This window comes from Rhincodon typus, chromosome 32, assembly GCF_021869965.1.
Source record: "Rhincodon typus isolate 14 chromosome 32, sRhiTyp1.1, whole genome shotgun sequence".
In the NCBI taxonomy this organism is placed as follows: Eukaryota; Metazoa; Chordata; class Chondrichthyes; order Orectolobiformes; family Rhincodontidae; genus Rhincodon; species Rhincodon typus.
This window is the reverse complement of record NC_063363.1, coordinates 35594525-35619515: the sequence shown is the minus strand read 5'-3', so window position 1 is coordinate 35619515 and position 24991 is coordinate 35594525. Positions and strand designations below refer to the sequence as shown.

The 24991-nt window shown below is 39.9% G+C and overlaps 1 protein-coding gene across 5 annotated transcripts in view; it reads left to right on the top strand.

Moving 5' to 3' along the window:
* The window catches only part of LOC109917665 (rho GTPase-activating protein 32-like), a 488544-nt gene that overhangs the window by 60799 nt on the left and 402754 nt on the right, over window positions 1-24991 (top strand). Inside the window, exon 2 of one of the 5 annotated variants that reach the window (XM_048615490.1) lies at window positions 23633-23696. The exons of 2 other annotated variants lie outside the window; for them this stretch is intronic. Coding sequence is in view for 1 of the 3 variants with exons in the window: in XM_048615488.1 (XP_048471445.1) it covers window positions 4451-4479 (29 nt within the window). In the remaining 2 variants the exon portion in view is untranslated. Of the gene's footprint in view, window positions 1-4339; window positions 4480-23632; window positions 23697-24991 lie in introns of all 5 variants that reach the window. 2 more of the 5 variants (XM_048615492.1, XM_048615488.1) reach the window with 2 other exon arrangements.

The following is a 24991-nucleotide window of genomic DNA, read 5'->3' as shown; positions in this document are numbered from 1 at the left end:
ATTTTTACATGTTAACAGTCCCTCCTGGGATCACAATAATAAAAATTACATAGAATGCTGGTTAGAGCCCCTTCAATATTTTGCTGGATCTTTCGTAACTTAGAGTTGTAAATAAACCTGATTGAGGAGCTAAATCTAGCTGCATTGGTTTTATGATATGGAGCAATTCTTGACCATGAGGCTCAGTGTCACATTTTTGATAATGATCGTGTGCACTGCATTGGGCTGTTGTATTACATGGGAGGCAGTATTTAAACACGAGTTGCTAGGTAAAACGTTCCATACCTTTTTGTTCTCAGCAGCTTCTCGGTGGTACTTGATGATGAATAACCCTAAGAGCCACTTAAAGAGCCCACACATAAAAGGGCTGAGCAAACCAGAAAATTGAAGACACAAGGATGTCTGCGGTTTTTAGAGGAATCTTTCTTTTAATGAAAAAACAGACCTTTCAATGGTTGTCTCTGTCTCTGTCTCTAGTTAAATATTTGCAGAAAGCCATGATCAGATCATGTGTCTGGGAAATCTCAAAACATAATGATTCTTAACACTTGTTACAGCCTCTTTTTAACCTTCTCACGGTTGGTTGCAACAAATTTCTTTATTTGTTTTCAGCTATGTCACGTCAATTGAAAACCTAGTTTACTATATCAAAATAAAGGAGCCAATTATAAGGCTTTTGCGTGGAAGAAAAATGGATTTTATTACGTAATAACACTGAGAAAAATTATTAACACATCAAACGTAAGCAAACATGGATAACAAGTTTAAAAGAAAGTGTATCTGATAGAGATAGACATAATACCATAAGAAAAAGGAGCAGAATTAGGCCATACGGCCCACCGAGTCTTCTCCGTCATTCAATCATGGCTGATATGTTTTTCAACTTCTTTCTCCTACCTTCTCCCAAAAACCCCGATTCCCTTACAAATCAAGACCCTATCTACCTCTGTCTTAAAGATACTCAATGACTTGACCTCCACAGCCTTCAGTGGCAATGATTTCCATAGATTCTCCACCCTCTGGCTGATGAAATTCCTCCTCATCTCATTTCTAAAGTGTTGTCCCTTCACTTTGAGGCTGTGCTGTTGGGTCCTCATCTCTCCTACTCGTGGAAAGATCTTCATGTTCACTCTATCCAGGCCCCTCAGTATTTTGTAAGATTCAATGAAATCCCTCATTTTTCTAAACCTTATCGAGCACCGTTCGAGTCGTCAACTGCGCTTCTCTTATGACAAGCCCTTAATCATTCTTGTGAACCTCCTCTGGACTCCCTCCAATGCTGGCATATCCTTCCTTAGATACGGGGCCCAAAACTGCTCACAATATTGTGAATGCAATCTGACCAGAGCCTCAGCAGTACATCTCTGTTGTATTCTGGCCCTCTTGGTAATGAATGCAAACATTGCATTTACCTTCCTACCTGCCAAGTAAGCTTGCATGTTAACCTTAAGAGAACCCTGAACTAGAGCTCTTAATTCCCTTTGTGGTTCAGATTTCCTATGTCTTTGTAAGCTTTGCAGTTTAAAGAGTCCTTGGTTTTAGAATTTTAACCTGAAAAGTCAGCTGTTTCATTGTTTACTGGAATCCACAGCAATGACAAAGTTCTTGATTAATACGTTGCGTTCCCAATTTTCTTTTTCACTGAGTGTTATCTCCTGACAGGCTGAGAAAAACAGAGCGGGGGGGGTCCTCAGATCTTGTTTAAAATTCGTTTTCCTTTTCTAAGTTGCTCAAAAGACATTACTGAACTGTGATTTGTTTGAAATTTGCAAGCTACATTTGCAGGCAAACTTATAATCTCTGTATGATATTATCATTCAAATGTGATGCAAATTTCATGATACTGACTTAGTTGCCTGGTTTTGATGTCTTTACATAAAATGGTAATTCCAATACAAATGGATTTATTGCAATCTGTGGTCAGGTGTTCATGGCAGCCATTTTTGCCCCTTTTTTGAAAATTATTTTTATTTACTCGTGGGATGTGGCATCACTGGCTGGCCAGCATTTGTTGCCTGTCCCTGATTGTCCTCGAGAAGATGGTGTTGAGCTGACTTCTTGAACTACTGCAGTGCATGTGCTGTAGTTTGACCCACAATTCCCTTAGGGAGGGCATTCCAGGATTTTGGCCTGTGACAGTGAAGGAACAGCGATATATTTCCATGTCAAGATGGTGAGCAACTTGGAGAACTTGCAGATGGTTGGGGGGGTGTTCCCATGCAGCTGCCACCCTTGTTCTTCTACAAGTTTTAGTCTGTGAAAAATCTCTGGTATACCCATCAGTTGACAGAAGTTAAAATTTGGTAATATCTAACACGCCAGAGAGAGTTTATAATTCGTAAAGTCATCACCAAGGAGTACTTGCAAAGTAAAGCAAGCTGGAGGGGTGTGCAAAATTTGTTCTCTGTAATCCTCCAATTTGGTGCTCATGAGGGAACAAAAGAATGCTCCCATATACAAGGCACAAGTCAGGTGTGTGATGGAATACTCCCCCACTTGCCTGGATGGGTGCTGCCCCAACAACACACACAAGAAGCTTGACACCATCTAGGACAAAGCAGCCCGCTTAATTAGCACTATATCCATAAGCATCCACTCCCTCCACCACCGACGTTCAGTGGTAGCAGTGTGTACGATCTACAAGATGCACTGCAGAAATTCACCAAGGATCCTCAGACAGCACCTTCCAAACCCACGACTACCTCCATCTAGAAGGACAAGGGCATTAGACATATTAGAACACCACCACTTCAAAGTTCCCCTCCAAGCCACTCACCACCCTGACTTGGAAATATATCATTGTTATTTCACTGTCGCTGGGTCAAAATCCTGGAATTCCTCCCCGAATAGCATTGTGGGGTCAACTTACAGCAGGAGGACCACAGCGGTTCATGAAAGCAGCTCACCACCACCTTCTCAAGGGCAGCTAGGGATGGGCAAGAAATGCTGGCCAGCCAGTGATGCCCACATCCCACAAGCGACTAGAAAAAATACAAGGTTTTTTTGAAATAAATAAAAAAGTGCTAAATACAGAAGTGACTGGAGAATGTAATCAGTACTTCATGTATTATTCAGAGAGTAGTGTTCTGTCACGAGGGATTAATTGTTCAATGTGGACTTCTTCCTTATATGGTAGTGAATGAGTTACTGCCTGTGGTCCCTAGGGGACTTGTTCAGTTTATGGAAACCACCATTCTAGCGTGAGTTCAAGAGTAAGTGTTGGGGAGAAGTCTGGACGGAAAGCTGTGGACTGTGAGCTTAATATCCTGTCATTATACTCCAGTCTGGCGACAAATTGAATCTGCACCAGATGTGTGCGATTGGAAACATTATTCCTTTCAAGCTCTGTCTATGAACATTAAGCATTCAATCGAAGTTCTAAAAAGAAAAGGACCTAAGTGCTACCCACACTGTTAACCAAGTCACCAATGGATTTCAAATGAAAATAATCACACATGTTGGATATGGCAATAGAATGTTCGATATAAGCAATTGGCTTTCCTCAGGTAACAGCTGTACCTAATACAAAATTGCACTTTTTAACGTTTTATAGTTTTAGCTTTAACCTCCAGATTCTATTGAAACCATATTGCAAATGGTTTGGAGACAATCAAAAAGCTATACATATAGGGGGGCAAAGCTGAACAAAGACTTTTTGGATATTCAGTTCCTCAAGCCTGTTCAGCCATCAGTTAAATAATGACTGGTTTATAATTCAACTCTTGTCAAATGGGCTTTTCCACCTATTCTTTAATATCTCGAACAACAGCTGTGACTACGCTTCAAAATAACTTATTGTCAATTAAACAATTCAGATCTCTTGAGGATGAGAGATGCAATTTAAATGCAAGTGTTTATAAATCTATTTCGTGAGATCCTACTGTCACAGACAAGTGATGAAAGTGCCACTGTCATTTAATTGAATAAGCTGTAATTAGTTCTAAAAGAAGGCCCGGTAGTGTTAGTCTTTTATACAAGTAGAAGTTGATCTGTGATCTCTCCGTGTTCTTTTACATCTCCTACCATCCTCATTGGACCTGGCCAACTGATATTTGCCTTTTGAATTTGAATTTTTGCCTACGTTTGTCTGCAGTGTTCTGAATTTGAGGGATGATGACTGGTAAAAGCTGTTCTGTGATTGGCTTCTGGCTAAAGGCAGTTAGTTTACACTTGGATCCTAGGGCTGTGCTTTAGACCTCCCTTCTCAAAGATGTGATGGTTTCAATGGGGTTTTTGACTTTGTGGAAGTAGAGGTGTCACAGGGAAATTGTCTAGATTTGGAAGAAGGTGCTGATGGTTTAGAATTGGGATCATAATCTCCACTTGAAATCACCCACAGTGCCATCAAGTTCAGCCTGCAACAGAAGAGACTCCGGTGCTGGTGACAGCTGAGAAGGATGGCTGATATTTGATTGATTATGGACAGGTAGCTGGAAAATACAACAGTGCGATGTCTGAACTCCAGGCCATTGAGGTACAGTCTGTAATAGAATGAATCACTCGCGGTATTTATGTGGCACATTTCATTTCAAAGAACGCTGTATGAAATCTATTAGTGATAATAAGATTTAGAGTTGTCCTTTAAACAGAACCTCTGCTGGCAACGTGCTATGCCAGATTGCTGTCTGATCTCACTGCCAGCCTTTCTCTCTCTCTATCTTCTTTATCTGTGATTCATAGATTAGTTTAGTATCTTGTTATTCAAGAATTGTGGGAAATTCCTTTTGAAGCTGTTTTTTGCTTCTGCTAGGAGGCTTGTTTCAGGTTTGAATGTAAAGCCTTATTAAATATTTGTAGCTAGCAGAATGCTGTTGAGGAATACACTGTGTGGGGATTGGCAGCAGTAATCAGGAGGCAAGCAGAAGGCCAGGATTCCCTGTAGCTTTCAATATCAGAATAAAAGTGGTTTCTTTTGTAACTTCATCCAATGTATCTTTTATATAGCTGGAAAATAATGTAAAGATTGCTTATACAGGATATTCTTTTGATAGCTATGTGTTGAATATCAACCCTGACCTTCAATGCTCTGTTGTCCCCTTTTTTTTCCCATTTGACTGTGTACGTTTGGCCTTTGGAAATTGTGTACATATTTTGTTATATTCTGTTTAATAACTGCCCATATTAGGTGTCTTCTGTTCCATTCCATTATTGAATATATTTAAGACATATAAATTCTTGATTGGTAAGGGAACCAAGAGTTCCAGGGTCAAGGCAGGAAAATGGGGTTGAGCAACATACCTGCCATGATTGAATGGCAGACCAGACTTGATGGGCTAAAGGATCTAATTCTGCTCCTGTGTCTTGTGGTCTTATGGTTATTCTGTTTTACATAAGTTTCCTTTTTCATCCAATAGGATACTGTGTTTACACAAAGACTTAAATTTATGCTGCAACTTCCACAATCAGTGCGTATCCCAAGGTGATCTCGTAGTGTACTTTGTGTAATTGCTGATGATAACCAATTTGAACACCAGTGAGTTGCACGAACAGCAACATGATAAATGTGTACTTCAGTTAATTAAGGGATAAATATGATCCTCGCTATTACCAGCTCCAGGATGGATAAAATTAAAATGGATAGAGCTCAGAAAAGATGTATCAGAATGTTGCCAGAACTGGAGGATTTGAGTCATAAGGGGAGACTGGATAGGCTGGGATGTTTTTTGTTGGCGCATAGGAGGGGAAGGGGTGATCTTCTAGAGGTTTATAAAATGAGGGCATAGATAAGGTGAATGGCATTTGTTTCCCCCTAGGGTGGGGGAGTTCAAAATTAGTGGGTCTATTTTTAGGGTGAGAAGAGTAAGATTTAAAAGGGACCTGAGGGGCAACATTTTCGCATAGAGGGTGGTGCATATTTGGAGCGAGATGCCAGAGGAATTGATAAATGCCAGTATAGTTACAACATTTAACAGACATTTGGATAAGTGCATGAGTAAGAAAGGTTTAGAGGGATGTGGGCCAAACACAGGCAAGTGGGACTAATTTAGCTTGGGAAGCTTGGTTGGCATGTATGAGCTGGACTGAAGGATCTGTTGCTGTGCTTTATGACTCTATGACTCTTCTCCTTTTACTATTACCTAAGATGATGATCTTAAGTATCTGAATTGTGGCTTGAGGTTATAGCCTTCTGATGGGCGCCTACCATCCTTAAGATGGTAGGTATGGATAATCCTTAAGATTAGTCAGTCAGCTAGTTCAACAAAACTGCTGATGTTGCTGCTGGCTAAATTTAAACCTTTTTGCATTGGGGATGCTAAGCTCATCTAGCTGAACAGTTTCAGATGTACAGTTTCAGAAAAGGGATTATGGGAAAAACGGAGCAATCAGGCAAGCACATAGCTGGGGCAACAGTAGCGAATTGTCATTTTAATACCTGTAGACTTTTAGGCCATTTAATGGAACAGAGGTATTTTGTTTGTCTGGTGTAAACTCCAATCTCCATTTGCCAACCACATTTGCTGGGTTGAATTCTTCAGTCCCAGGACCTATCATTGCACTGATGGACCGAACAATCATCATCTTTATACTTATTATAGTACAAAAGTCTGTTAATTTCCGTGCATGTTAAATGGTGCAGCAAGGCATTGGGCTATTTGAGGCAATGTGGGAAATTGCACTCTGGGACATTAATGAAACACACTATATAAATTGGATTAAAACACTGGGACACTGATGAATAAGAAGAGCTCTTTCTGCTATGAACTGGAAAATATTGCATGTTTATAAGCACAAAGACCAGCATTGACATTGGAAATGCTTTGAAATGTATTAAAGTTGTAAATTGAATTAAATCTATTTCTCAATGACTCAAAACACATGTAGCCATTGATGAGATCAGTTACTCTTTTATGTAGGTGGTTATGCAAGTTGAACTTCTTTTAGATCAAGACAGAGTTTTAATTAGTGCACAAAACCTACTATTTAATATTAAGAAAAGTTAATTAGCTATTGATTAAAATGCATCCTAACCTATTAGATTCTACAAGGGACCTGGGATTACCCCCAGTCTGGTATTTTTAATTGTGATGAGTCATATATGGGAAATCCACAACTGAACTTGACATGATTCATACTTATGTGTTTGCCACCTCAGATTGTTTGGTACTGCTGGGGCCCCAGCCTCAGAAAAATGAGATAGAGTAGCACGCACTGGGATAAATATTCCAGAAAGTAACAGTAAAAGTCCTAATGTTAGCCTCATCTTGGTGAATGTTGCTTTTCAAGTTACACTGTCACACTTGAAGCCATGATTAAATTAACTTTTCAGTGTGGGGTTTTCTTCAATTAAGGGTTTCTTCACAATGGAGATGCTGACTTCCAAATGAGATATTAATTTCAGATCCTATCTCAGCTGGACGTAAAAGATTAGGTGGCAGTACTTTTCGAAGAGTAGTGATACTCTCCAGGTCCAATCTAATGCATCAATAATAGAATCCCTACAGTGTGGAAACAGGCCATTCAGCCCAACAAGTCACGCTAACTGTCTGAAGAGCATCCCACCCAGATTCATTCCCCTATCCTGCATCCCTGTAACCCTGCATTTCCCATGGCTAATCCACCTACCCTACACATCCCTGGACACTATGGGCAATTTAGCATGACTAATCCACCTAACCTGCATATTTTTTGGCCTGTGGGAGGAAACCAGAGCACCTGGAGGAAGCCCACGCAAACACGGAAAATGTGCAAACTCCACACAGACAGTTGCCTAGGCTGGAATTGAACCTGGGTCCCTGGCGTTGAGGTGGCAATGCTAAACACTGAGCCTCCATGTTGCCCCACTACCACTGCTACCAAAATGAGCAATCTCGTTGTTTGGGATACTGTGATAATTAGTTGTTGTGTCACTACTAGATTTTAGAAGTAACTGTTGCAATGTATTTTGGGTTGTTTCAAGGACATGAGTGGCTCAATATAAATGAAGGTACTTAATTCCTGCCTCAGAGATGAGTAGTTGTAAGTTTTCAATCCCTAATAATGCTGTCTAGAAAACTTTCTAATGAGCTGAACAAGGAATTTTGTCTTTTCTCTACTGATCAACTTGCTGTGGGCACGGTTCAAGAGTATGGTGTTCATTGTAGTTTGTGAAGTGACCATACTTTGTCTCTCGGCTGCATACTGTGCTGGCGTACTGTGGGAGATTTTACAATGCAACACGTTTCTGTCCCTTCCTGATCTTATCTTCGCTTAACACTTTACCTGTGGAATTATTACTGGAGTTATTACTGAATAATGATCCCCAGCATGTGAATCTCTGGTATATTCCCCTTACCATTCTGAAGTACTGAGCTCCATTGTAGCTTCCAGATGCCTGATGTCATGATCCCAGCTAATGGTAACGCTGGACAAGTCAAATCCCAGTGTGAAATCTGGCTTGATAATTCAGAATTTTTTTTTATTATTTACTTTGGAGGTCAGTCACTGAATATATTCACAAGAGGCTGTCAATATTTTTTAACAAATGTTTATTACACAAAACAGAAAACAGACTCAATGACATTAGATACCGATTTTTATTAGAATGACCTCATTACAGATATCAAAAGTATTCATTCCTTTTAACCATAGTCACCCCTATCTTCATGCTAAAGCTTCTTGCTCAACTGGCATTAGCTGCAATCAATCTATTTTTGGAAGATTTCTGTACATTAGCTGAAGAAAATTACATCAAATGCATGTGCCTCCCCATACCCTTAAATCAAATTGCTAACTCTCATTTAGCATGGGTTTCCTGAACTTGTCTTCAGCAGCTTTGTAGGGTGTCTTCTTCTCTGGCACTTCTCAATCTTCTGCTTCAGGAACTTTCTTCTCACTGATTTTTAAGCACCTCCGGACTTTTCCCCAGCCCTGACTTATTGGCAGGCTCCAAATATATCACCTCTGCTGTTGTGGAGCTTTTTCCCATAGTTAATGAACCTGCTTCTGGCTCTTCTCTCTGTGGTCATAAAACTCAAGCCATCAAATCCCTGAGCAATGACTTCTTGTAAATGCTGATTTGAGTTGACATCCAAAATGACATTCATACCTCAAAAAATGTCACACCTTTACAGAACTGAAAATCAAAGTTCATTATTTCTTTACTTCACAATGCAAGTTTCATTAATAACGCAGAGCAAATAGTGTAAACGATTTTTAGTACACTTAATTAATATTGTGAAATCTGAATTAAATGTAGAAACTGTTAGATGTGATGTAGTATTTCCTGGTAGATTCCTTTTGTCAGATTGTGGTGACGTTTCATTATCTGTCCTTGTCCTCCTTTTAACAAACCCAGATGGACCCGTTGTGCATCTTGTTGACTTCCAGCTAATTGTTTCCATGATGCTCTACAATGATTGAGAATCGGATAAAGAAGAATATGGGGTGAATTGATTCGGATTTTGCGATGAATTGATAGCATAGGTAAAGCAAAGCACTTCTTCATTGCTCTAAGGGACAAGGAATATATTCTGAAAAGGAGAGCCAAACAATTCAATGGATGTTAATAAGATTTTGCAGGCAAATGGAGTGTTTCACATTTCCACTGCCCTTCTAGTGAAGAAGTGTTTCCTAGTTTCTTTCCTGAATATGGATGTGATTCTAAGGTTATGTTGCTTGTCCTAGACTACTGCATCAATAAGAAGGAAATTTCTTTCAGGAACCCCAAATTTAAATTGTGTAATCCTTCCACATTACCTGGACTCCAAGGATTAGGTCATGTTTTGGTGAATTTGCACTGCAGTTTATCAAAGACAGTTTGCAAGCTGCTGTGCACACAACTCTGCTCCCTGCAGGTAGTTCCACCTATGGTTTTAACTAAAGCTTTGTGTAGCTGTAACAAAAAATCCGCTTTATCTTGTGGCCCTCTGGTTGAAAAAAGAGAACATTGTATTAACATTTTTGATAGTAATTGGTACCTATTGCATTTTAATGTGTACATTTTAGTCTGTTTAGATTTTCACCAATCCAAGCTTTTCACTCTTTAGATAATACTTAGATCTTTCCTTTATTGGCCTGAAGTGGATGACTTCACATTTGCGTTGAAATTCATCTGCCATAGTTTCGCCCACTCACTTGATTGATCAATGTTGAGAGAGCACCCTGTAAGCTGTCTGCAGCTAACAGAGGCATATTCTGACAGTCTTCATAGCTGCAGCCTGTGATGCCTTTAAAAAGGTTGGTTATATTTCTTGAACCGTTCGTAGTAGTGAGGTACAAGATCTGGTACGAGGACCTAGTTTTTCTGTTTGTAATAGGGGCTAGAGAAGAAAAGGCTTGTGGAAGAGTGCTGTGCTGCAGCAGGCTGGGATGTAATGAATAGATTATATTCTGGGTGGCAGAGGAAATCATTGAAACCGTGCTGCAAATTCTTTAACACATTAAGGTTCTATTAGAATGCACTAACACAATAAAATGTAGCTATTAACCCAAGTTTATTTAAATGATTATACTATGATGACTCCCACGGGGAATAAACACACTGCCTTTATTTGAATCACTTCCTCTGTACTTCCGAGTACTCACTTCAATCGTTTATTGTGGGATGTAAAATCTTGCCTGCTTGCCTTTGCTGTGTAGCTTCTGTCTGCAGTTTGGTAATGAAAAGCTGGCTTTCTGAGGGAGAATCCTGCTTAAACATTTGGTACAAATCTATGTTAAGATCTTTGCTAACATTATAGTGTTAGTGGAACTATAAATCTGCTGTCAGGTTTTGCTCTCTTTTAATTGCACGCAAGAGCTGTCGTTACTGTCAGTTATTTTTATGTGCATTATACATGATTGTCTGAAATTTGTTTTCTTTCCAAGAGAGATTGCTTGTAATATTTGATGTTGCTTGCATTATTGGTTGCTGCATTTGCAAGTGGCTGTCTGATGCACTGATGGAAATTTTAGTCATGTTTGTATACTTGTATACTACCAAACAATTTCCTGTATGCTTCAGATGTACTTCTAGTTACCAGTTGTTCTCAATTTCTCCCTACCTCTTCTGCTGTCCCCTCCTCCCACTCTTATCCTCAGAGGTTCAGGTAGCTCGGTATTGTGCCATACTAATAAAGTTCCTATAATAAAAACTAGCTTGTGTTCTCTATTCTATGCTGCCAAATCCAGCTCAGATCATGGAACACAGACTTTTCAGTGGGTGCCACAAATCTCTAGTGCAAAATTATGCAGTAATTTTGCTGCAGTGAATTGGCATTGTCACTCAAATCTGGGAGGTTGCTAGTGAACGCGATAATAATGTCACACTGCTGCAGTGGTGTGTATTCTTGACGAGGTGTATTTAAGAGCCAACGTGAAGAGAGCTTTACCTGTAACTTGGCTTTGTTGTTCTTTAGCTAGGAGTCCTGGAGTAGTTTTTGGTTTTGTGTTTTTTGTGACTTTCAATTGCATGGCACCGATGGTGCGAGTAGAAATTGTTCCAGCTTCCATCTCAGAATTCATCATTGAGTCTGGAGTGAAATCTTCCACTCTGCCTTCTGAACAACTTGAAGTTGTTATAGCATTATAGAAGCCATTGGTAACACTGCCTCTGAATCAGACCACTCCAAGCTCAAATTCCACTCTGGGACTTGAACCTACAAATCCAAACTGACACTGAACGAGTACATCATGACAGACTGCTTTTGGACATGACATTAAAACTCATCCTCTTGGACATAAAAAGGTCCATACCAATATTTGAAGAGGAGGTGGTTGCACTGGAAAATATTCATCTGAATATGTAGCAACATCACTGAGTCAGATAATCTACCCATTGTGTCATTGCTGTTTGTTGGAGCTAATTGGCTGCTTTCTTTCTTGTATTACGGCAGTAATTACACTTCAAAAGTGCTTCATTGATAGAGATACCATGAGGTTAGAAAAGTTGCCAAATAAATGCATTTCTGTCTTCGTCTTGCTGGTTGTCTTTCTGACATCATCCCAACTTTAGTAAATTATTTTCATAAACTGGAGGCAAACATTATTTGCTAGAGGTTGTTTCATATTTCTCCGCACCATCCAGCAGAAGTCCATTGGAATTCCTAGAAGGAATTGATTTTGATTTGTATCACACTTTTTCCCATTTTTGGATCATTCCAAAGTCCAGTTCAAGCTAATTTGAGATCTTTCTTTTTAAAAAAAAAAAGTAGCAGGGAATTTGACAATCCATGGGCCAATGCTTATTTCAAATACTGCAGTGCAAATATTGGCCATTAACACCTGTTATGATGTTCGGGTATCTGTAGTGGGTGCTGCAAAGTTGAAGCAAAATCACATTTGTAGCTTTGACAGTCTTAAAATAAATACCTTTAGACATTCTTTATTATGTCCTTGGTAAATGTGGAAACCTGTAAAGAATCCTTGAGTTATGACTTGTTCTCTTTCCCTTTCTCTTTCTCTCTCTCTGTCTCAGAAAGGACATCTGGAGAGATATTGAAGTATTTAGTTTTATGCAGTGGATTAGTTCATTACGAAGGAATACTTGAAACTTACAGTGCCCCTTCATCTCTGTATGAGAGATTTTGTGGCTTTCATAGACTTACTGCTGGATTGATACTTAGAATGTCTCAGATCCTTTTCGCTTGGGTTTTGAAGACTCAAAACAGCAGGATAGGCTTGATCTGACCACTTAATATGGGCGCTGATGCTTGCTGGGCAGCTCATTGACTTGTTTTTCGGTCATGAATGTCCACTCAGCATCAAGACATTACAAGAACTAAAAGGTCAAGAGGAAGTAGACCAATGCCTCAGCCATAAAGCACCTAAACCAAAGCGGAAAAATTCTTCAAGCATCTCGCAACCAACTTGGAAAGCCTTCTCACACACAACTCCATTTCAGAGCAATGGCTCAAACAAAGTCCTTACTAGACACTTGGTAGCACTAGAATACTATAAATTATAGACACTAGATGCATTGGATTTGTGCATTGTCATCATCCAGAAGTGGTTTGACAAAAGCAATGCAGAAATATGACCTTCTGGGACATAAACAAGCAGTCTTCATTGCCTGTAGAACAAACCAAGGTCACAGATCACAAAAGCAGAATCCCAGCAGCTTAAGGCTGATACTCAAAGACAAATGCATAAAAGGCAAGTGGGGACAGGGAGCTGTCACAAATTGTCCATCAAACTATATCACACGGAGTCTAAGCACCTTAATGATGAGGCAGAGAAGGAAAGGTATCAAGCAAATTCTGCACTCCAGATTGCACAATCATGTGGCACCTCCTGCTCCATGTGCCCAAAGATCTGAGAGTTTGGAATTGACCTGTTGAAACACATGAAGAGCCATGGAAGAACCTGAGCAGACATCATCCGTGAATTGAGGGACAATTGATAGCAATTAGGGACTTTTTATTACTGCCTGGAATTCGGTATTCTGTCAGACCTGAGATTTTGGTTATTTTAAAACTTAATTTGGATCAATCCTTGTACAACGTTTTACTGCTCTGAGGAGGGGAGCTTTGTTGACCATTATATGAAATCATCTTCATAAAAATGTTAGTGTGTCCGACATGTAATGTTGGTATTGCTTCTGGATTGATGATGTGTGTTGGCTCTGCCTGATTACCTTGGACTTGTCTAAGTGCCCTCTTATAACATTATTAAAGACATTATAACAGGGCACTTGGATAAGTCAAGGTGATTGGGCTGAGGTACCATGGTTTTCGTAGAATTATACAGTACTGAAGAGGCCCTTCAGCCCATTGAGTGTGTAGAGGCAAAGCTGTACTAAATCTGCACTAGGCCCATGGCCCATATTTGGTCCATGGCCTTTAATGTTGAGACATTTCAAGTGCTCATCCAAGTTCTTTTTAAAGGATCTGAGGGTTCAGCTGCAGCCACCCTCCCAGGCAGTGCATTCCAGACCTTGACCAGCCTCTGATAAAAGTTTTTTTTGTTCAAATTCCATCTTAAACCCCCCCTGCCCCCTTGTGGTTGACCTGTCAACTAAAGGGCACAAATGCTTTTTATTCATTGTGTTTGCTTAATTTTAAACACTTTTATCAAGACCCCGCTCTACCTTCTCTGCTACAAAGAAAACAACCTAAGCCTATTCAGTCTCTCTTCAAAGTTAAAAATCCACATCATAGTCAACATCCTGATGAATTTTCTCTGCACACCCTCCACTACAATTACATCCTTTCCATAGTTTGGTGACCAGAACCGTGCAATACTCCACCTGTGGATAAACCAGTGTCCTGTACAGCTACAAGATAACCTGCTTTTATAATCTATGCCCCAACTGATAAAGATGAGAATTCCATATGCTACTAAACTACCCTATAACCCGCAATGTCACCTTCCAGGTATTTGTGGACAAACATCCTAAGATCCCACTGTCCCTCTCAGCTTCTTAGTGACCTGCCATTCACTGAGTACTTGTTACTTCTTCAAGGTACATCATCTCACACTTAATCAGGGTTAAATTCCATCGACCAATGTTTATATCTTCCTGTAACTGAAGACAGTCTTCCTCACTGTCAGCCACCTGGCCAATCTTTCTGTCATCTGCAGACTAGCTCAGCTACATTGTGTATAAAAGAACAATAAGGGAGCCAGTACCGATCCCTGTGGTACACCAGTGGACACAGGCCTCCAGTCACACAAACAACCTTCTATCACCACCCTCTGTCTCCTGCCACTATGCCAATGTTGGATTCAGATTGCCAAGTTTCCCTGGATCCCATGTGCTTTTACCTTCTTTATCAGTCTCCAATGTGAGACCTTGTTAAAGGATTTGCTGAAATCCATATAAACTAAACCAACTGTACGACCTTCATCTACACACTTAGTCACCTCTTCAGAAAGATTCAACCAGATTTGTTAGGCATGATATCCCTCTGACAAAGCCAAACTGACTATCCCTGATCAAACCTTGCTTCTCCAAATAGAAATTAATTCTCCTCTTCAAACCTTTTTCCAAGAGGTTCCCTACCATTGATGTGAGACTCAAGGGACTGTCATTCCTTGATTTATCTCTACTACCATCTTGGAAAGTGGAATCATATTAGCTGTCTTTTAGTCCTTTGGCAACTCCCCTGTAGCCAGAGAGGACTTAAAAGTTTGGGCCAGGGTTGCTGCGGTTTCCTCCCTTGCCTCCCATGGCTGCCTGCGATAGGGAGTCAGGTTTAACTAATTTATTGAAGGTTTTGAAGATGTCCTTTGGGCTGGGAACCAGTGGATGTATTGTACTTAGCTTTCCAAAGGCATTTGCTAAGGTGCCACATTAAAGGTTTTGAAGTAAAATAATAGCTGATTGTGTTGGATGTAATATATTGGCATGGATTGAAGATTGGCTGGTTAATGAGAAGCGGAGTTGTAGGAATAAATTAAAAACCAAAAGAACTGAGGATACCATAAATCCAAAACAAAAACAAAGCAGGTCTGCCAGCATCTGTGAAGGATAAACAGAGTTAATATTTCGGGTCTGGTGACCCTTCCTCAGAACAGACCCTTCCTGTTCTGAGGAAGTGTCACCAAACCTGAAATGTTAACTCTGGTTTTTCCTTCACAAATGCTGGCAGACCTGCTGAGCTTTTCCAGCAACTTTGTTTTTGTTGTTGTAGGAATAACTGTCTCTTTCAGACTGACAGGTTGTCATGAGTAGTGTACCACAGGGATTAGTGCTGGGGCCTCAACTCTTTTGATAAATGATTTGGTTGAATGGACTGAATGAACCGTCACTAAATTTGCTGATAATACAAAGGTAGGTGAATTGTGAAGAAGACTGGAGTCTACAAAGGGATAGTTTAAGTGAATGGGCAAAGATCTGGCAATTAAAGTATAACGTGGGAAAATGTGAAATCCTCTATTTTGGCAGAACAAATGAAAAAACATGTTATCTAAACGAGAGGTTGCAGAGTTTGAGATGCAGGGAGATTTGGATGTCCTAGTGCATGAATTGCAGAAGGTCACTGTGCAGGTCTCGAAAGTAATCAGGAAAGCTATTATAGTGTGTTTTATTGCCAGGAGAATTAAATACAAGAGTAGAGAGATTATACTTCAGATATTCGAGACATTGGTGAGACACATCTGGAGCACTCTGTACTGGATTGGTCACCAAATTTATGGAAGGCTATTAATTTGTTGGAAGTAGTTCATTGAAGTTTTATCAGACTAAAGAGCAGTTTGCCTTATGTGGAAAGATAAACAGGTTAGACCTGTAATCTCTGGAGATTACAGGAGTCAAGGGTGTATGATATGTGCATTGTGGTATTATTTTTCTGATAAACATTGATTGTGTACAAACATGGTTGCAACAATGAGCTGGAATTGGGTGGGTGGTGTTTATGGGATGATTTTTAAAAATATCCTTTTCTTTAAAACCTGTTATGTTTTAACCCCTTTACTTTCCCAAGAGCTCGTACTGAGTTAACTTGCTATGATCTCACTGAATGAGCCAAGATGTTAAGTGCCAACAGGAGATTCAGAGTGGAAAATGTATTGCAGGCAAATTTCACCTGTCATCACCCAGCACTTGTGAAGACACGTGCTTTTCAGCAAGGATTAATGGCAAGTTATTCATGTAGGAATACCGTCTGGGCGTAAGGATCAATTGAAGTCTTTATAGCTTTGGTCTCCTTACCAAAGAAAGGAAATAATTGCCTTAGAGGGGGTGCAGCAAAGGTTCACTAGATTAAATCCTGTGCTTAAAGGGACACTGGAGCTGGCCTATACTTTTCTGGAGTTCAGAAGAAGAAGAGTGATATCATTAAACCTTCGGGTTTAGCAGGATTGATGTTGAGAGGCTGTTTTGCCTTAGATTAAATTAAGAATCTAAAATGGCAAGTTTCACTCTTTTAAACTTAAGGCTGACTGATTATAGACCTACACTGACTATTTGAACCACACATTTGAGTATTGTACATGAGATAGCAGCATTACTCTGATTTTGAGTTGATGGTGGAATTTTGGGCTTAGTATTTAGTAATTATAATTATCCTCCCCATGTGAACATTTCGATTCAGTGTTGAATTATCTTGGGATGTAGGTGATCCTCTGATGTGCTCAGTGTCTTTGTCAGTGTGCAAGTGTAATTCTGAATCATGGCCATGTTATTGGACTGTTTTAAAACCTGTATTACATTTTTGTATGTTTCTCATTCACTCCAGTTGGTCAGTACTATAAGGTAGGTGAGGTGTAGATATTAAAGTGCCTTTGGTAAACCAGAGTTAACTTGGTACTGCTTTTAACATATTTCAGAATATTTGGGTGCAGCATATTATTTCTTTCATCTGTGAATTAAACATTAAGCAAAGCTCATTGTATTTGAGATTCTCATAGGATCCTTTGATTATTGGTTAAACCCTTACAGTGACACAGGGAATACTGCACTGACTTTCAGTTAAGGTGTTAAACTGAGGCCGAACTTACTTTCTCATCTGGCTACAAAGAATTCTAGGACACCATTCCAAGCAGAGAAGGGGATTTCCTTCATTGCAACTATGGCTGTACTTCAAAGATACTCAATTGTTTGGGGATCGCTTTAGATTATGAAAGGTAATATAGAAATACAACTCCCTCTTCTAATTATGCAAAAAGGTGAGTTTCTTCTCAGAAGTTCCAATACATCACAGGTGCACGCTTGCAATTGAAGAGATTTAGAATAATCTGTTGAGCAAGTTTTCACCTTCTGTCATAGGGCGTGATGCATCATATTCTGTGATTCTGTAACTTTGAAAGGATAGAGCTTCACTTGGCCAGGTGTGCAGAAGTGAAGTATGTTTACTGTTGAATACGCATTTATGACTGGGTTTCACTTGATGATTGAGTTTTGGCCTTGAAGCTATGGTTATGGCTCAGATTGATTTACAGCACTTTGTAGAATATAAAAGGATGGCATACCTTTTGAGATGTATGGAGCATGAGAAATTAGGTTGATTGTGTGAAATAGTGCATGTAACTGATCCAGACTTTTGTGAATACATTAAAAGTTGTATCAATTACAGAAAATGAAAGTATCATCTGGAGACTAAATTTTCCCTGCAATTTCTCCTCTAATATTGGGGTACAGGTCCAAGATATTTGCAACCTTCGAATACCTTAGCCAAATGCTCATTCTTCAATAATGAGCATCAGCAGGTACTTTAATGATCAGGTGGCTTTCTAGTTGTGATTGATCCTGACCTACCTATGTCTTTCTCAGTCATACATAGAGCACAGATCTCTGGATACAAGGCAGGAAGGTCAATAATCAAATGTTATACCTCAGTTGATTTATAATGTTCATCATTGGAGTTCAGTCCCCAGTAAGAGGAATACGGATCACACCAGCAACCAACAGTCCCAACAAAATCACAAAAGTAAGAATGGACAGAGATGTTGTGACTATATATAGGGTTCTGGATGTCAACCCGTAATGTCCAACTCAAGATATTGCAGTTTCTTCTAATGACCAACCTGTTAATGATTATTGCAAGCTAATCGAATCTGGGACCTTCTTTAATGGCTGTTATTCATTACTTTTAGCATGTGAGCTTATTTCTCAAAATCCATTTGATTGAAAATAGCATTTATTTCAGTTGCCAAGTGTGTAACACCTCTCCTGAAGGGAAATACATTTTCAGAGGTTGGATTTTTGGGATGCAGCAGTCAGCTTTGTACTTCTTCTGTTCCAAATCTGAGTAACTGATTTAGTGCTCCATACTTCCCAGAGATGCCATCTAGCCCCACTTCACTACCTGAAACCAGAAGAGTGCACTGGAATTGTATGCTTGATACTCAGTTCCTGTGCATAATCAGATTTTCTCTTCATTACATTCCATCCACCAAATTTTTGCCCAATCTCTTAACCTGTCTATATCACCCTCCAGCATTTTCACCATTTGCCTGACCATCTGTTTTTGTTAGACTGATGAAAAGTATTTAATCAACTCCTTTGTCATTTCCTAGTTTTCCATTGTTATTTTCTCAGCCTCATTCACTAAAGGGCCTGTGTTTGATTTGACCTCATTTCTTTTCATATATTTAAAGAACCTCTTAGTGTCCAGTTTACGTTACTTGCTGGTTTACCCCATAGTTAATTGTTCCCTGTTTTTATTATCTTTTGGCTTTTAAAATATTCCTAATTTTCTGATTTACCACTAGTCTTTGCCACATGCTGCATTTTCTTTCAATTTTTTGCTTTCCATAACTTCCTTAGTTAACTATGGTTGGATTTGCAGCATTAAAATGAATTGTACGGGTGGAAGAGGATGCACAAGTATCTCCACCCTCTGTGACAGAAGACCCCAACATATCAGTGTAAAGGAAAAAAAACTAAAGCACTTGCAGCCATTTTCAGCCATAAAGTGCCTATGGGTGACTGATTTTGGCCTTCTACTGAGATCCTCAGCGTCACAAATGCCGAACTTAGCCAATTTGATTCACTTCATGTGATATTAAGAAATAGTTGAAGATACTGGATACCGCAAATTCAGTGGCCCTGACAACATTTCAACAATGGTACTGATGACCTTTGGTCTAGAATGAAGAAACACCCTAGCCCAACTGTCCTGGTACTGCTGTAACACTAGCAGGTTTCTACCCGACAATGTAGTAAATTGCCAAAGTATGTCCTGTGCACAAAACGCAGGACAAAACCCACTCAGCCAGTTACTGCCCTGTCAGTCTACTTGCTGTCATTATTAAAATGATGGAAGGTGTTGTTGACAGTAAGGTGAGAATGATTGCTCTGGACATCATGGAACTCAGCAAAACTGAGTCAGTGGAAATTGGGAAAAACTCTCCACCAACTGGAGTCATACTTAGCACAAAGGAAGATGATTATGACATCACTGTAGGAGTTTCTTGGCATAGTGACCTATGTCTGAACAACTTCAGCAGCTTCATCAATGCTCATCCTTATATCATAAGTCTTGCAGATGTTTACACAATATTCAGCACTATTCATGACTCCACAGATACTGTAGCAGCCTGTGTCCATATGTAGCAAGACCTAGACAACATTCACACTGATGAGTTTTTAGGGAAAGTTAAAAAGCTCATTAAGCTTGTTGAGCTTGCTACAGAATTTAGAATGATCTTGGCTCATTGAACACTTCAATGCCTTTTATTCCCACTATCCCATAACCTGTAACGCAGTTGGTAATCAGAAATCTATCAATTTGTACTTTAAACATACTCAAATACCGAGCTCTTTGGAGAATTCCAAAGATTCATAACCCCTGAGCATCCTCACCTTGGTCCTAAATGGCAACGGCCTTGTTTTTAAATTGTGCCACCTGATTCAAGACTCCCCAGTCAGGAAGTATCTTATCTGCATCTGCCCTGACTATCTTTATGAGCATTTTGTAGGTTTCCATGCGATAACCTCTCATTACATAGAAACATGCAAGATAGGAGCAGGAGAAGGCCATTTGACTGTTTTGAGCCTGCTCCGTCATTCATCACGATCATGACTGATCGTCCAACTCACTAGCCTAATCCTGTTTTCTCCCAATTACCTTTGATCCCATTCACCCCAAGTGCTATATCTAGTTACCTTTTGAATATGTGCAATGTTTTGGCATCAACTATTTCCTGTGGTAATGAATTACGCCGGCTCACCGCTCTTTGGGTGAAGAAATGTCCCCTCCTCTTCGTCCTAAATGGTCTACCCCAAATTCTCAGACTGTGACTGATTCTTTGAAACACTAGAGAATGCAGGCCCTGATTGGCCATTCTGTCTTCATAGCATAAGTCACATTATCTAAGGGCAAGTTTGAGAGACTGTGACAGTAATGTCTTTCCTGTGGTAAGGAGACCTAAATGATAAACAGCACTCCATATGCAGTCTAATCCAGCTTTTATACAATTGAAGCAAAAATTTATTACTCCTATAATCAAATCCTCTTGTGACAAAGGCTAACACTGCATTGGCCATCCTGATAGCTTGCTGCACCTGCATGTTAACCTTCAGCGACATGTTGATAAGGATACCTAGCTCCCTTTGTACATGTACAAGCTTGCAAACCTCTTACCATTTAAGAAATACTCTGCACATATGTTCCTCCTACCAAAGTGAGTAATCTCCCAATTTTGTGGATTATATTCCATCTGCCAAGTTCTTGCCATTTACTAAGCCTGTGCAAATCCTCCTAAAGCACATTTTTTTAAACATTCCTCTCACAGACATTCTCACTTACCTTTGTATCTCCTGTAAATTTGAAGACATTATATTTGGTAACCATTAATTATATATTGTGAACAGCTGGGGAAAAATATTGATCCTTGCAGTGCCTCTACTCTCAGCCTAGTGACGTGAGAATAACCCACTTATTTCTAATCTGTTTTCTGTTTATTAGCCAATCCTTAATCCATGCCAGTGCATTATCTCCTAGCCTAAGTGGTTTAATTTTACTAACCAACCTCCTGTGGGGATCTTTATCAAAAGCCTTCTGAAAATTTGGATATACTGTGTCTAACTACTCCCCTTTTTTCAATTTTTGTTTAGTAACAAGAAAAACAATTTCCTATTTGTAAATTCATACTGGACATGCCCACTGAAATCATTCTTATCCAAGTATTCATTTATCACATCCTTCACAGCAGCTTCTAGCATTTTCCCATTACTTGCTGCATGATTTCCCTACGACTGATGTAAGGCTGTAATTCCCTATTTTCTCTCACACTCTTTTCTTAAATACTAACATTGGCTAGCTCCTGATCTGCATGAAGCAGTCCAGAATCTAGAACTTTGGAAAATGATCACGAGTGCATTGACGATTGCTAAAGCCACTTCCTGCAAATCTCTGCACTGTAGAATATCAGGTCCTGATGACTTCAGTTTTCAGCCCCTTTAATTTCTTTAGTACAATTTTCTTTCTAATATTATTTTCCGTCAAATTATTGTTCTTTCCAGTCACTTGGTTTTGTAATTTTGGGAGATTTCTTAGATCTTCCTGAGTGAAAATAGTCAAAATAATCACTTAGTTTCTCTGCTAATTCTTTGTTCCCTGCTGTAAGTTCTCCTGACTCTGCCCTATAATGGGATCCACATTTGCCTCGGCTAAGTGTTTCCTTTTTATGTACCTATAGAAGCTGTGACATTCCATTTTCAGGTTCTTTGCTAGATTTCATTCATATTCTACTCTCCCTTTCTTTATCAGTTCCTTGGTCCTCCTTTGTATTCTATAGCCTCCAGATCTTGAGATATACTTCTGTATCTGGCAAGTTCAGAAGCCTTATATAAACAATCCTAAAGTTCCTTCAGTCATTGTTAACTGACTTGTTTGAATTTTCCCAGCTGGAAGTAATGTATAGTGGCTGTAAGCCATCTAATAGCTATTTAAAGAATATTCATTGCCGCGATATAGTCATATCTTTTTTAGTATATTTTCCTAATCCACCTCATGCCTTCATAATTTCCTTTATTCAAATTAGCAATCTTGCTTCAGATTGCATAACCGCACTTGTAAACATAATGTAACAGTCTATGTTGTGATCACTGATCCCTAAAGGTTTTTTTCAAATTAGCCATTTGTGCCACATGAGTGACAAGCAATGACCATCATCACCAAGAGAGAATCTAACCATCACTCCTTGATTTCTATTGTATTACCATCACTGAATCCCCTGCTACAAAAATCCTGGAGGTTGCCATTGAGCAGAAATTGAACTGGACAAGCATGTAAATGCTGTGCTCTATAAGAGCAGGGCAAACGCTGGGAATTGTGTAGTCAGTAATTTGCCTTCTATCCCTATCAATGACAAAGAAACCCATCCCATCCACCGGCTTCAATTTTCGCTGCCTTCATTGACACACAGTAGCAGCAGTAACTCCGTCACAGTATCCCTATGGTGCATGTAGAGGTCATTTGGCCCGCTGAGTCTGTGCCAAACCTCCAAAGGGCAATCCACTCGGACCCAACTTCTCGCCCTATCCCCGTAACCCTGCATTTATCCCGCCAATCCATCTAACCTTGCCAATCCCTTGACACCATGGGCAATTTAGCGCGGCCAATCCACCTAACTGGCACATTTTTGGACTGTGGGAGGAAACCAGAGCACCTAGCAGAAACCCATGCAGACACAGGGAGAATGTGGAAACTTTACACAGGCAATCACCCAATCGATCCCAGGACCCTGGCGCCGTGAGGCAGTAGTGCTAACCACTGAGCCACTGTGCTGCTCCAACTCACCATGGCTGTTTTGATAGCATCTTCCAAACTTGCAACCTCATCCACTTAGAACACAAGGGCAACAGTTGCAATGAAGGAACACTGCCTGCAAATTCCCCTCCATGCCACTCACTCTTGTAATGTGGAATTACATCACTGTTCTTTTGACTATTTTGTAGGATCAAAATACTGGAAGTCACCCATGACAGCTCTCTCTACCACATGGGCTACAGTGGTTAAGAATGAGGCCCATTGCCACCTTTTCAAGATCAGTTGGGACAAGCAATAAATACTGGCCTTGCCAGTGACACCAGTTACTTATGAAGGACTTAAATAAGGTTGAAGAATAAATGTGTTGGAATTTTCTTGAGAGCCTGTTACTACAATGGGGTCTCACCAATTGTATACCTTCAACGATGCAGGTCTGGCTTGTGTGGTGCAGCATTACTCTTTAAACAGTGAGGTAAGTGCTGCCTAGAGATTAAATTTGCATGAATGTGTAACCAGGGAACAGAGTTGAAAGCTGCTTCCGGTTGGCCTCTGCTGATGTAACTGCTCTGTGTTTGCAGGAGAATGTGACAGAGTGCGGAGCTTGCTGGCATTGGATACACTGTAACCGGATCCAGGTTTCAGGTCTGTAAGCTTTGTTGAATGTCTGCACATTAAGGCAAATTCACAATATGTTTGCATCTGGAATAATGGAATTTTGAAACCATAGCTATGTAAGCAGGCTGCCAGTTAGACTGGCTACTGGGAGCAATCGTGTGGAAGAAGTACTGTGTATTCTGCCTTCAATACGGCATTATTGACTTCTGACTCTCAACGGTCTGGAACTTTTGTGGCCTTTTACTTATTTCTGATATGCTGACCTTTATTTTTTGTAACACGGACTGACAGATTGTGATTTGTGTGTGTGAACTTGACTGGCTAGTTTGTCTTAAAGCTGATTGTTTGGTGAGCTGTGAAACCAGTTCAAACGGGAGTGGTGGGAAAGCTCAGTGCTCCTCTGTAACCGATATCTGATCTGCCTTGGAACTGTGCTGCTAATCAGACAAGCTGCTTCCTTTGCAATTTATTTGTCACTGTGTGTACAGCTGCTCAGAGCCTGAACATGTTCAGGAGATGCCACATATTTTTGTAACACAACGAGGATATGCGCAAGGCACCTACCTTCTGCTGAGTACCACCTGAAATCTAAGTCTGCAGTGATGGCAAACTGGTAACTAAAGTAATTGGTGTGATTTTAAGATCAAGTATTTGTTCAAGTGAAGATTACAAGCCCTCCCCATAATTAAGTTAAATAGTAGGTGTCACAACGTTTATGTTCTTTACTATTTTTTAAATCTTGATGTATGTATTGTGTTGCAATGATAAAACCCAAAGAAACTGTGATTAATCTCTCCTTGTCTTGAGGACAGCAATGGCAAATGGCAATGGCTGTGACACATTTGGATATTAATGTTTTTCATTGTTCTGTCCTCAAGGGACGCAAAACTGGAACATTCTAGTAATAGCAATTGGAACTTTCTACACTTCATTGAAACTGACCATAAGATATAGGAGCAGAATTAGGATATTTGGTCTATTGAGTCTGCTGTGCTATTTGATCATGGTTGATATCTTTCTCAACTGTAGTATCCTGCCTTCTCTCAGTAACACTTGATCCTGTTACTAATCAAGGACCTATATATCTCTGTCTTAAATACATTCAATTACTTGGCCTCCATAGCCTTCTGTGGCAGTAAGTTCCACAGATTCACCACCCTCCGGCTGAAGAAATTACTTCACAACTCAGTTCTAAAGGGTCGTCCTTTCACTCAGAAGCTGTGCTGTTGAGTCCTAGTTTCTGTAACTAGTAGAAACATCATCTCCAAGTCCACTCTGTTCAAGCCTTTCAGTATTCTTTTGGTTTCAATGATATCCCCACT